This window comes from Pseudorca crassidens, chromosome 2 (assembly GCF_039906515.1).
Source record: "Pseudorca crassidens isolate mPseCra1 chromosome 2, mPseCra1.hap1, whole genome shotgun sequence".
NCBI lineage: Eukaryota > Metazoa > Chordata > Mammalia > Artiodactyla > Delphinidae > Pseudorca > Pseudorca crassidens.
In genome coordinates this window covers 561,694-573,699 of record NC_090297.1, presented here as the reverse complement: position 1 = coordinate 573,699, position 12,006 = coordinate 561,694, and the positions used below count along the sequence as shown (strand labels likewise).

The 12,006-nt window shown below is 61.9% G+C and overlaps 2 protein-coding genes across 6 annotated transcripts in view; one reads left to right on the top strand and one right to left on the bottom strand.

Moving 5' to 3' along the window:
• Positions 1-443: 443 nt before the first annotated feature.
• TMEM240 (transmembrane protein 240) lies at positions 444-6,231 on the top strand. Its single transcript, XM_067717687.1, has 4 exons — positions 444-676; positions 875-981; positions 5,213-5,421; positions 5,554-6,231. The coding sequence occupies exons 1-4, from the start codon at positions 620-622 to the stop codon at positions 5,700-5,702; spliced, it is 522 nt and encodes a 173-aa protein (XP_067573788.1). The 5' UTR covers positions 444-619; the 3' UTR covers positions 5,703-6,231.
• A 69-nt stretch (positions 6,232-6,300) lies between these two features.
• Positions 6,301-12,006, bottom strand: part of LOC137213145 (ATPase family AAA domain-containing protein 3) — a 29,790-nt gene continuing 24,084 nt past the window's right edge. For all 5 annotated transcript variants that reach the window (XM_067717636.1, XM_067717646.1, XM_067717653.1 and 2 more), the window contains one exon: positions 6,301-7,079. In XM_067717636.1, the coding sequence (XP_067573737.1) occupies positions 6,930-7,079 (150 nt within the window). In that variant the 3' untranslated portion in view covers positions 6,301-6,929. The remainder of the gene's footprint in view (positions 7,080-12,006) is intronic.

The following is a 12,006-nucleotide window of genomic DNA, read 5'->3' as shown; positions in this document are numbered from 1 at the left end:
AAAGGCAGCCTCTTGCCGGAGGAGGCTGGGTGCTGACCAGTCTGCCCGCAGCCCCTCACCCGGCGACCCCGGGCGGGCGGGGAGGAGGGGCCTCCAGCTGAGAAGTGGGGAGGAGGAGAGCGGAAGGAAGCCCGGGGCCTCTCCGGGATCGCCTCGGCGGGTCGGGACGGGACGCGGCCCGTGGTCCAGGGGCACTGGGCAGGCAGCCAGGGCCGGCACTGGCCAGATGGGGGCGAGCGGGCCCTGCGGCCCCCGGGGAGGGGTCCGGCCGGCGTCGCGGGGGCGAGCGGCCGCGGGCGGCGAGGTTCCTCCCGGGAGGCGGGCGCGGGGGAGGCCGCGGGGGGAGGGGGCCGGAGCCGCGCCGCGCGCAGAGCGGGAGGCAGAGCCGAGGGCGGAGCGGAGCGCGGCGGGCGCGGCGAGCGCGCGGGCCGGGCGGCCGAGGACCCCGGGAGCGCCGCGTCCCCTGCCCCGCGCCGGCCCCGCGCCTCCTCCCCGGCCGGCGGCGGTGGGTGCGCGGCGGGCTGACCTCTGCAGAGGCGGCGGGGGCTCAGCATCGGGCCGGGGCCGGGGGGGCGCCGGGGCCGGGGGGCGGCGCTCCGGCCCGGCCCGGCCCCGCCCGATGTCCATGAGCGCCAACACCATGATCTTCATGATTCTGGGGGCGTCGATCGTGATGGTGAGCGGAGGGGCTTCCCGCGCGCCCGCTCCCCGCACCCGCTCCCGCCTCCGCGCCCGCGCGCCGCCTCCCCCTCCCGCGGCTTGTTTACCGGCCCGGGCGGCCTGCGCTCCCCCATCCCCAGCGCGTCGGCCCCCGCCGGGGGGCGCCGGCCCAGCCTCTCGCTCCTCGGCGCTGACCGGTCATGGGCTCTTCCAGGCCATCGCGTGCTTGATGGACATGAACGCGCTGCTGGACCGATTCCACAACTACATCCTCCCGCACCTGCGGGGCGAGGACCGCGTCTGCCACTGCAACTGTGGCCGGTGAGTCTGCGCCCAGAGGGGCACACGCGTGATCACACATGTGGGGTGGAGGTGGGGCCCACTGGGGCTCCAGCGAGCGCCATGCAGGCCGGGCTGCAAGGCCCAGCTGGGCCAGGCCGGTGGGGGCTGCTGAGGCTGGCGCCAGGCCGGGTGGGGGAAGGACCGGCCAGCTTCCGTGGCACAGAGGTGTTCCGGGAGTGGGGAGCATGCCCGAGGCAGTAGGACCCCCTCCCAAATTGCCTTTAGAGAAAGGGCCCGCGGGTGACGGGCAGAACGGGTCCAGGGCCTCCTGGCCCGGGGCGTGGAGACCAGGAGAGCAGCAGCCCAGCCTGGTGTCGCGGGAGGGATCCTGCACACGGCTATGCCCACAGAGGACACCATCCTCCTCCCTGGGCCCTGAGCTGTGTCCATGAAATTTCCTGGGAGCCAGCTAGGGGGAAGAGCAGAAGGTCAAGGTGGGCAGGGCCTACCTTGAGGGGCATCTGGCCCAACCCCCTCGCTGTCCACGGGAGGAACTGAGGCCGGGGGTGGAGTCTGCTCAAGGTCACACAGAGAGAGGGGAGAGCCCAGGTCCCTACACCCACTTTGTGACCCCCCCCCATTCTGTGCACATGTAGTGATGGAGTCTTCCTGGCCATGCATGTTTGTATGTCCATGTACGAAATAAACATCTTCTCATGAGACGCGCATGTGTGTACCGTCTGTGCATATACATGTGCGCACACGCAGCAGCCCCTCAGCCCCACGCACGCTGGGGCCCCCGAGAGAGCGGACAGAGGCTGAGCAGACAGACTTGCCCAGGGCCATGCGGCCGGCAGGGAACTCGTGCTCTTGACCCTGCCCTGTGCTGCTGCTCCAGGGACGTGTGCACACGTACTGGGCGAGGGGTGTGTGAGAGGACAGTTTCATGCCTCACTAAGCATGCTACATGCCTGTGTGTGCAGACCGGGTGTCGAAGCAGAACATGGGCAGCAGGGCAGATGAAGATGGGCGTGTAAACGGCCCTCACGAGTGTTGGCCAGGAATCATCCGGAGTGCTGGCTGGGTGGCCACACCCTCGCGGAGATCCGCGTGTTCCTGCCTGGTGCACACGGCCCAAGGCCAAGGAGCGGCAGGAGGTCAGCTCCATGCTCCCTGGGCCGACCCAGCCTGGGGGTGTGAGCGGGGGTCCTGAGACCCTCCCGGAGACCGGAGGTGTGCCCGCCACCGGCCCAGGGTTCAGCTCCCTAAACATTAGTGAGGCCCATTTTCCGTGCAGGGCTGTTGCAGTGTGACCTGCACGTGTGTGCCTAAGACCTCACACTGAGGCCCTTTTGGGCAGACAGGGTGTGTTTTCAGAGTGTATTTGCTCCGGGGATGTGTATGGGTCATATGTAGTGTCCAGAGTACACGTGGATTGTGTAAAACAAGTGCCCATGGAGTGCAAGCCACAGCGAGGCCTGAGTGCACAGCTTAGACACAGACAACACGAGAGCCACGCCTGCTGTAGGCGTAGAGTGTTTCCGTGTGTGTATGTGTCCATGTATGTGTGCTTTGTACACATCACTGCATACAGGATGTGTAAATTCCGTGTACAAAGTATCCTTGTATATTGACAACATGCATGTGTATGCGCAGCACATGTGTGTAACACAATGTACAGCACCCATGTGCGCCCTGTGGGCACAGTGAATGTCTGCAGGGTACAGTCTGGCATGTCAGGCCTCTGTGTACGAACCATGTACACATGTTGCCACAACGGACTCCACTTGTGTGTGCACCCCGTTTGCAGAGAAGGCGCACACACACTTGTGTGCCTTCTACATGCCGATACGGAGAATTTTATACAGAGGACACGCGTGTAAATGCTGTGAAGCGTGCGTGCCAGCAGGCTGTGTCTGTGGGTGCACACCCGTGCATATGCCACGGTGCCCACAGAGAGGATGGCTGTGCGCAAAGCCCAGTGCATGTGCATCTCCATGTGACACGCACCGTGCTCGTGCCCGGGCGAGCGTGCACATGCACACATGTGGAGCTCATGGGCCGAGTCCATGGTATACACGCCATGTCCTGTGCATGTGGCCGGCGTGTATACACAACATGCGTCCGACCTCAGGTAGACACATGCAACATGCGTGGCCCAGGCAGGACACATGTATGTACACATCACGGAAATACGTGTGCACGTGGGTGACCTGAGCCCCCACCTGCCCCCCCCCACCCCGGGGCCTGCCTGACTTGGAGGAAGGAGGAGGGCAAGGAGCAGGGGAAGAGCGGCAGGTGCTAGGACAGCGATGGGGGCACAGGTCATGACCTTTGACCCCCTGGAGGTCCCCCCCCACCCCCCACCCCCGGGGCAGTCGGGGCCCTGGCCATGTCCTACTTGCAGAGGCGTTTCTGGCTTCCTCGGTGACTCCATCTTCAAGTTTCCTGCCCTGTCCAGGGGTAGGAAGTCGTGGTCCCGAGGAAGACCCTCCCTGTCGGGGTCGGGAAGGCAGGAGGGCAGGAGATGGCGGCGACGCTCAGTGTTACCAGCTGCTGGGGGCCTGGCCTGGGTGACGAACGGCGTCCTCTGCCGCTACGCATTCCGGCGCTCAGCAAGGGTTCTCCACCCTATTGATGACTGATGAGGGCCATTGGCGAGCTGTGGCCACATGGGCTACGGCCGCCACCATGTGTCAGGCAGTCCTCTCCAACTAACCCAGGTGTGGTGGTCCCTGCTCAAGGGGCCGTGGTGGCTGAGGGCCCCACCTACTCTGGACAAGCTGAGCCGGATGGGCTCCAGGAGTCCCCAGGGGAGCGGGAGGGGGGTAACATGGGGCCTGCCCGCTGCTGTCTCCACGGGGTGGAAAGCACTGTGTGGCCCCCACTGGCACAGGGATGTCGGTGATGGACGGGCAACAGGGGCCTGGGGTCAGGGATGTCCTGGGGGGTTTCCGTTTGTGAGGAGGTCCCTGGGGGGCCGGGGAGGGTGGCTCATGTTCAGTTGCGAGGGGGGGACGGGGACCCATCTCAGCTGGAGACCAGGCAGAGGTGTCGACATGTAACCGAGGGAAGATGGGGAGAAGCAGGTTGGGGAGGGAGGAGCTATTTTTAGGTGCAAATTTGAGGTGTCTGTAGATCCCACGTGGAGACGCCATGCAGGCAGCTGGAGCTCAGAGCAGACGTGGGGTGCCGCGGGGACGTGCTGGGGGTGGAGAGTTGGAGAAGCCAGCTGAGGGGCTCGGTAGGAGGGGAGCCAGGCAGGCGCACCCCAAGGTGGCTCCTGCACTTCGGGGAAGGAGGGGCCCCAGGGTGACTGGGGGCTCAGGGTGCACGGACCCCACACGCCTCGGGCACCCAGGTCCTGCAGCTTCTTCTCCCCGGCCCTCCTGTCGGTGGTGGGGGGGCGTGGAGCCCAGAGTCTGTTGCCCTGGGTACTGGTCTCTGGGCAGGGCCACCCAACCCGGGATCGTGGGGCCCAAAGGGCTTCCTGGAGGAAGAGAGGATCCAGGCAGGCCTGAGGCTAGAGGGAGCCTTGTGGGGAGGGTTCAGTGTGGCCTCCGCCTGGATTGTCAAGGGAGGGGAGGCTGAGGGGAACGGCCCAGGCCTCAGTGGGTGCTGGGATGCAGGGGACAGACCATGGTCCAGGGTCTGTCCCAGGACCTGGGATCTGTGTGGGGCACGGTTAAGGGGGTGCCCCCGGGCCTCAAGCACAGAGAACTGGGGCAGGGGAGGTTCCTGCAAGGGACAGAGGGGCAAAAGGAAGACCAGAGGCCCAAGGCAGGGCTCATCCCACACGGCTTTCCTTGGAGGGGAAGCTGAGGAAAGGGCGGAGTGACTGCAGGGTGGGAGGGAGAGGCCAGAGGGGCAGTGCCCCAGGAGCCAGTGGGGGCCTCTGGGCACAGGCCCACGGGCGGGCTGTGACCCTGTCACTGGGCGGGGGCACCCCGCCTGGGCCCTCGCCCCGGTACGCCTTCTCCACCTGCGCTGTGCTCCTGTCACCGTGTCAGGGTTGCCTCTGAGCCCCGGGCTGGGCAGAGGGACGAGGGTGATGCGTGGAGGCCAGCCACTGGACTTCACGCTGACTTATGACCTCGCACACTCCCATCCTGCGGGCAGCCTCCCACCTGGTGACCCGGGTCCTGGGCGAGTGCGCTGGCCCCTCCCGACCTCAGCACCCCACAAGGTCTGCTTCAAAGACCCCTGCAGGCAAACGGGTGCAGCTTGCCCGCCCCGCGGGACAGGTGCCAGCCCGCCCTGCCGCCCCCAGGCACCACGTCCACTACGTGATCCCGTACGACGGGGACCAGTCTGTGGTGGACGCCTCCGAGAACTACTTCGTGACAGACAACGTCACCAAGCAGGAGATCGACCTCATGCTGGGGCTGCTGCTCGGCTTCTGCATCAGCTGGTTCCTGGTGTGGATGGACGGCGTCCTGCACTGCGCCGTGCGCGCCTGGAGGGCGGGCCGGCGCTACGGTGAGTGCGCGGCGCGGGGACCCGGAGACAGCCTCGTCCGCGCCGGGGCCACGCCCTCTCCCACGCCCACGCCATGCCCACTCCCGGCCCCGCCCACCAGCCCACGCCCTGACCGCGCCCCCCGCCCCGCAGACGGCTCGTGGACCTGGCTGCCCAAGCTGTGCAGCCTGCGGGAGCTGGGCCGGCGGCCACACAGGCCGTTCGAGGAGGCGGCCGGGAACATGGTGCATGTGAAGCAGAAACTCTACCACAACGGTCACCCGAGCCCGCGGCACCTCTGAGCCGCGCGCAGGACTCGCGGGGCCGCCGGCCACCGCGCCCACGCTCACGGGACTGGACGGCCGGCCCGGGCCAGGGCGCCCGCGGCCGTCGGGCGCGTCCGGCGGAAGGTGCTGTCTCCTCTTCTTTTTATAAAGGGGGTCGGGGTGGGGCCGGGGCGGGGGCGCGGGGACAGCGGCACCGGGGGCGCGGGTGGGACCGCCCGCCCAGCCCAGGACCACGTCCGCCGCTGGAAACCGGCGGCTTCCTGTGCGCCCGCGTCTGTCTCTCCGTCCGTCCGTCTGGTTTCCGGAGCCGGAGCCAGTTCTGCCGGAGGCGAGCACGGCCGGGAGCCGGGTGCGCCCACGTCTGCACACGGGGGCACGTGCATGAGGCGTGTGCGCCCGCGGCCCGCAGTGGGGGCGCGGGCAGGGGTCCGGGGGAGGCCCGGGCCCAGCAATAAGGCTTCTGAGCCCCGCGGCGGCAGCCCGGGTCGGGCGCCTCACTGTGACTCCCACCCCCGCTGGTCAGTAAATTCTCTAGAAAGCTCCAGCCTCTGCCTCTTCTTTTTGCCTCTGCCCCAGGGATCCGCACATCAGCCATGAGACAGACACTGAGACGTATCTGTCAGTTTTTATTAGATTCTGGATAAAAAGACCCCCAATTCCAATCCGGGAGAACTTCGCCTTCTGTGGGCTGGCAGTCCCCCCGCTCCACACATCCTTGGCCATCGCGGGTCGCTGGGCTGGTTCTTGGCACCCGGCTTTATGGGTTCACAGACCTCAAGGGCACTGCCCTCCCGAGGACAGCTGGGCTGCACAGAGGTCAGCTCTGCTCATCATGGGCTCGGGTCTGGCCCTGGGAGGGACTGGGCAAGGTCAGGTCCTTGGCCAGGCCCCCTACTGCTGGTCACTGCTGCAGCAGCCAGCATCTGCCTGGGACGCTGTGCTGCCAGCTTGGCCGCTGCCCCGGGCATGGCGGACAGTGCCTGCTCCCCGTCTGGGCCGGGCTTGGAGGGACACGTCTCCCAGGAGTGTCCTGGGGGCGGCTGCGGGGTCAGGGGAACCAACCCCACCTCAAGGCTGCACCGCGCAGCTGGTCCTGAGCAGAGGCCTTTAATGCTGCCCTGCCGCCCTGGGCCTGACCAGAGGAAGGTTACACACGCCGGGAGGGGGGCGGCTGTGTGGTGTCACCACGTCCGCTGGGAGCTGGGGCACCTGGTCAGCGTGCTGCAGGTGTCCAGGCCCGGCTCACTCGGCCTGTGAACTTGGGAGCAGGGGCCGGCTCCCCTCTGCCTTCAGCCACTGCATCTTCTGCTTGTGCTGCTGGATGGCATCCTGGACCCGGGCGTCCATCATGGCCTCGGTGAGGACCCCATCCTCAGAGGCATACGCCATGGCCTGGCAGGGGAAGAGAGCACTGAGGCAGGGCAGCACAGGGGCTGCCCGCGTGGGGGAAGGGCCTCAGCCTGAGGCTCCTCAGGGCCCACCAGTCACCACTCACCCGTGTAGGCCAGGCCTGACCCAGGGACAAGGCAGCCTGGCCAGCCCCATCCTTGCTGCACTCGCCGCCCAGAACCCAACTCCTCTGGGGCAGGGGCAGGTGGGGCAAAGCGTGGGCTGCTCTCCCGGGCCTGCGCTCAGCTGCAGGAGGGGCCTGGCCGCTCAGCATGAGGCGCACGCCGACATGCGGCAGCACACACGTGCTCGCAGGCGACCCTGCAGCCCAGAGCAGCTGCCATCCCTGCAAAACCCGGGGCCCTGCCCGCGCCCCCGGCTGGTGCCAGTGCTGGCTCCTCCACTGGCTTTCTCAGTGGCTTTCGAAGAAAAGAAACCCAGAGGCCCGCTGTCAGGGGGCAACCCAGCCCTCAACCGCAGACCGGAGGGCCCTGCCCCGTGGACAGCAGGGCTCAGGGCCAACGAGCAGCCAACAGAACCACCACAGGCCACGCAGACACCAGGAGAGGCAGAGCCCCCGGGGCCAAACTGCCCTCCACGCAGAGCGCTCGGGGCCCCACTGTCTGCAGACGGTCCTCCCAGAACCGCAGGCTGCCGTGGTCCGGGCTGCCGGCGGCGCTCTGCACCCGCGATGCCCAGGTTCCCGGGCCGTGCACGTGGGCGGGGTGACCACAGTTCGGCTCACCAGGCCCCAGCGTGGGCCACAGCACTTCAGCTGCCAAGGCAGGTCTCCTCTGGCCAGGCTGCGTGCCTCCTGGGTGACCCCGGGCCCCAGCTGCTTCCTGTCACCCAGCTGTGGCTCTGACATGTGCACTCAAGTGTCCACCGAGCAGGGCGCCCAAGCCAGTCCAGCTGTTTCTCTCTAGGTCCCTAGGAGCCTCAGCCCACGCAGGACACAGGGAGCAAGTTCCCACCATCCGAGATGACCAGTCACTTTGCTCCCCACACGGCTGTTCTCAGCGCCTGGCTGAAGCTGCAGAGGGAAGGGCCGTCCCTGAGGCCTCCTGCGAGGAGCCCGAGTTCTGCAAAGCAGCTGAGGTGGGGTGGCAGCCAGAGGGGGTCCCTGATGGGGAGGGGCAGGTAGAGGGTGTGCAGCGACTTTACCACGGAGAAGCCAGCTGGGCACCACGGACACCAGGGGATCCAGGCCAACATCCCTGTGATGTCGTGTGGATGTCTGGTGCCCCCTGATACGATGTGACCAGAAGGGGCCCTCACCTCTGGTTTCCTCCAAAAACCCACAATCCCATTCCACTCATGAGAAAGCCATCAGACAGACCCAACGAGGGACGTCCTACAGGACTCCTCAAAACTGCCGGAATCGTCAGAAACAAGGGACGCCTGACAACTGTCACAGCCCAGAGAAGCCCGAGACAGGAGGACTGAATGTCATGGGCATTTGGGTGGGTTCTGGGAGAGATCACGTCTGAGGTGGAATTGAGGGATGTGGTGAGACGGCCAGTGTGGAGGGAGCTGTGCTAGCCTTGCGACTTTTCTGTGAACCTGGAATTATTCAAAAACAAAAAAAATTCACTGAAAAAAAGCTTAAAGGAGAGCTAACACCCATCCTTCTCAAACTCTTCCAAGCACTGGAGAGGAAGAAACACTTCCTACTCACTCTGAGGTCAGCATCACCCTGATACCAAAACCAGACAAAACACCACACAGAACCAGACCCTCTGTGAAAACTGATGCAAAACGCTCAATGAAATACTAACAACCAAACTCGGTAGCGTATTGAAAGGATTATACACCGCAACCACGTGGGCTTTTTTTCCCTGGAGTGCAAGGATGGTTCACCTAGGGAAAAATCAACCTAGGTAAGTAATTAAGAGAATGAAGGACAAAAAGCACTTGATTGTCTCAATTAATACAGGAAAACATTTGGCAAAAATCAACACCCTTTCTTGATGAAAACAATAAATGAGGGGGAATTCCCTGGCAGGCCAGGGGTTAGGACTCCACACTTTCACTGCCGAAGGCCCAGGCATGATCCCTGGTCAGGGAACTAAGATCCCGCAAGCCGTGCAGCACAGCCAAACAAACAATAAACTAGGAATACGAGGAAATTTCCTCATCCTGATAAAAGCCAGATAAGAAAACATCAGCAAACGTCGTCTCAGTGGTGAGAGACTGAAAGCTTTTCCTCTGAGATCAGGATCAAGGCAAGGATGCCCGTTTTCACCACTTCTAGTCAACAGAGCACTAGAGATTGTAGACAGATCAATCAGGCAGAAAAAAGAAAAGACATCCAGACTGGAAAGGAAGAAGCAAAATTAACTGTCTGCAGGTGACATGATCTTATCATATATAGTAAATCCGAAGTAATAAATTCAGCAAAGTTGCTAGACACAAAATTAATGCACAAAATCATTTGTGTCTCTACACAGTAACACTGAATAATTGGCAAAGTAATTAAGAAAACAATTCTATTTACAACACCATCGAAAAGAATAAAATACTTAGGAATTACCTTACCTAAGAAGGTGAAAGCCTTGTACACTGAATTTTGCTAGAATTAAGGACATGAAAACACAGAAAAATATCTGCGTTCGTGCACTGGAAGACAACGTTGTTATGAGGTCAGTACTACCCAACGCAATCTACAGATTCAATGCAATCCCTATCAAAATTTCAATGATGTTTTTTGCAGAAATTAACACACAAAAAATCCACCCCAAAATTCATATGCAATCTCACGGGGCCCCAAGCAGCCAGAACAATCTTCAATAAGAATATGTTGGAAGTCTCCCATATCCCGGTTTTAAAATCTACTACAAAGCTACAGTGATCAAGACAGTGTGGTACTGGCACTAAGACAGACACAGGCCAGTGGAATAGAACAAAGAGCCCAGAAATAAACCCTCACATATGGTCAAGTGACCTCCAACAAGGATGCTGAGATCACTGAATGGAAACGACAGTCTTTTCAACAAGTGGCGCTGGGAAAACTGGATATTCATATACAGAAGAACAAAGTTGTACCCTATATACAAAAATCAACTCTAAATGGATCAGAGATCTAACCCTAAGACCTCAAACTATAAACCTCATAGATAAAAACAGATGGGAGAAGCTTCCAGACATTGTATTTAGCAATGACTTGTTGGCTATGACAGTAAAAGCAGCTGACAAAAGAAAAAAAAAAATATTGGACTTCATCAAAATTAAAAACTTTTGTGCTTCAAAGGACACTATCAACAGAGTAAAAAAGGCAACCCACAGAAAAGAGGAGACGCTTGCAAACTACTATCTGAGACAAAGTTAATATCCAGAATGCATAAAGAACCCCTACAGTTCAACAAGAAAACCTCACACAACCCAGTTAAAAAAGGTCAAAGGACTCGAACAGACCTTTCTCAGAGGAAGTCACGCGCATGGCCAACAGGCTCACGACAAGATGCTCAGCATCACTGATCATCGGGGAGCGCGAGTCACAGCACAGCGAGACACCACCTCACACCCGTCAGGATGGCCACTACCAAAAAACAGAAACCAGGGCTTCCCTGGTGGCGCAGTGGTTGAGAGTCTGCCTGCCGATGCAGGGGACACGGGATCGTGCCCCGATCCGGGAAGATCCCACATGCCGCGGAGCGGCAGGGCCAGTGCGCCATGGCCGCTGAGCCTGCGCGTCCGGAGCCTGTGCTCCGCAACGGGAGAGGCCACAACAGTGAGAGGCCCGCGTACCGCAAAAAAAAAAAAAAAAAAGTTAAAATAATGAGTTTTATGTTTAAAAAAAAAAAACAGTAGGTCCCCATGATAGGTAGCTGCAGGGTGAGAAGCACGGACCTGCACTGACAAAACCATCGCACGGGGGTGGCAGCTGCAGCGGGGTCCATGCGACACCAGCAGGTGGGCTTCGGGGAGCAGGTGCACAGGTCCCCGGCTGCTCAGCCTGGAGGGAGGAGGGTGGGCAGGAGCCACCACAGTGGCCCAGCCCCGTGCACCTGGGGCCACAGGGGAGAAACTCCAAGGGGACACACTGACATGTCCTGTCCCAGACGGTGGGACCCCCAAGGCATTCTGGCCCTCTCTCACAGGGGGTGGGGGTGGGGACTAGCAGACGTGCCCAGGGCCTGGCTGCCCAGGGGCTGGACACACAGGGAGCGCAGCCACGGGCTCTGGGCCTCCACACGCAAACGCTCACCCTCACATGCACGTGCGGGGGCCACTATACTCAGCTCCCCACACGCAGGCACACACAGGCCTGTCCCCTGGTTCCCCAACGAGCAGGGAGGGCAGGGCAGGGCGGGGGAGGGGAGGTGCGCCAGGGCGCTCCCCACCACTGGGACTGGGCGCCACTGGGACTGAGCCTTTGTCGCCCCCCAGTTCACGCTGAAGCCCTGACCCCCAGTATGGCTGCACATGGAGATGGGGCTTCTAAGGAAGCGATTCAGGTTGGGCGAGGTCCTAAGGGTGGGGCCCTGATCCTACAGGACTGGCGTCCTTGTACGAAGATACTCTCAAGGGCTCTGCACAAGCACACAGCAAGAAAGCGGCTGGAAGGCAGCCAGGAAGCGGATCCGCATTGGAACCCCCCTCACTGGCATCCTGATTTGGGACCTCCAGCCTCCAGAATCATGAGATGAATGTCTGTTCAAGCGCCTGGCTGTGGCATTTTGTCACGGCCGCCCAGGCTAAGACACCCTGTTCGCCACTCTGTTGGTCGTGGAAACAGCCAACCTCGTGAGGCCTGGTTCCTGAGTGAGGCCAGCCTGGAGCAGGGCACCCTGTGACTCACATGAGGACAGAGTTTGCAATCTGGGGCTGTCCGTTACAGCAGCATGACCTAGTTCATTCTGACTAATACAGCCCCCCTGTGTATCTGGGCAAGGATGTTCAAATCCAAGCAGATGTCTACGTAGCATTC

Coding starts and splice junctions, on each gene's coding strand:
- TMEM240 (XM_067717687.1), top strand. CDS start 620: ATGTCCATGAGCGCCAACACCATGATCTTCATGATTCTGGGGGCGTCG. Junction 982..5,212: donor TGCCACTGCAACTGTGGCCG/GTGAGTCTGCGC, acceptor TGCCGCCCCCAG/GCACCACGTCCACTACGTGA. Junction 5,422..5,553: donor GAGGGCGGGCCGGCGCTACG/GTGAGTGCGCGG, acceptor CCCGCCCCGCAG/ACGGCTCGTGGACCTGGCTG.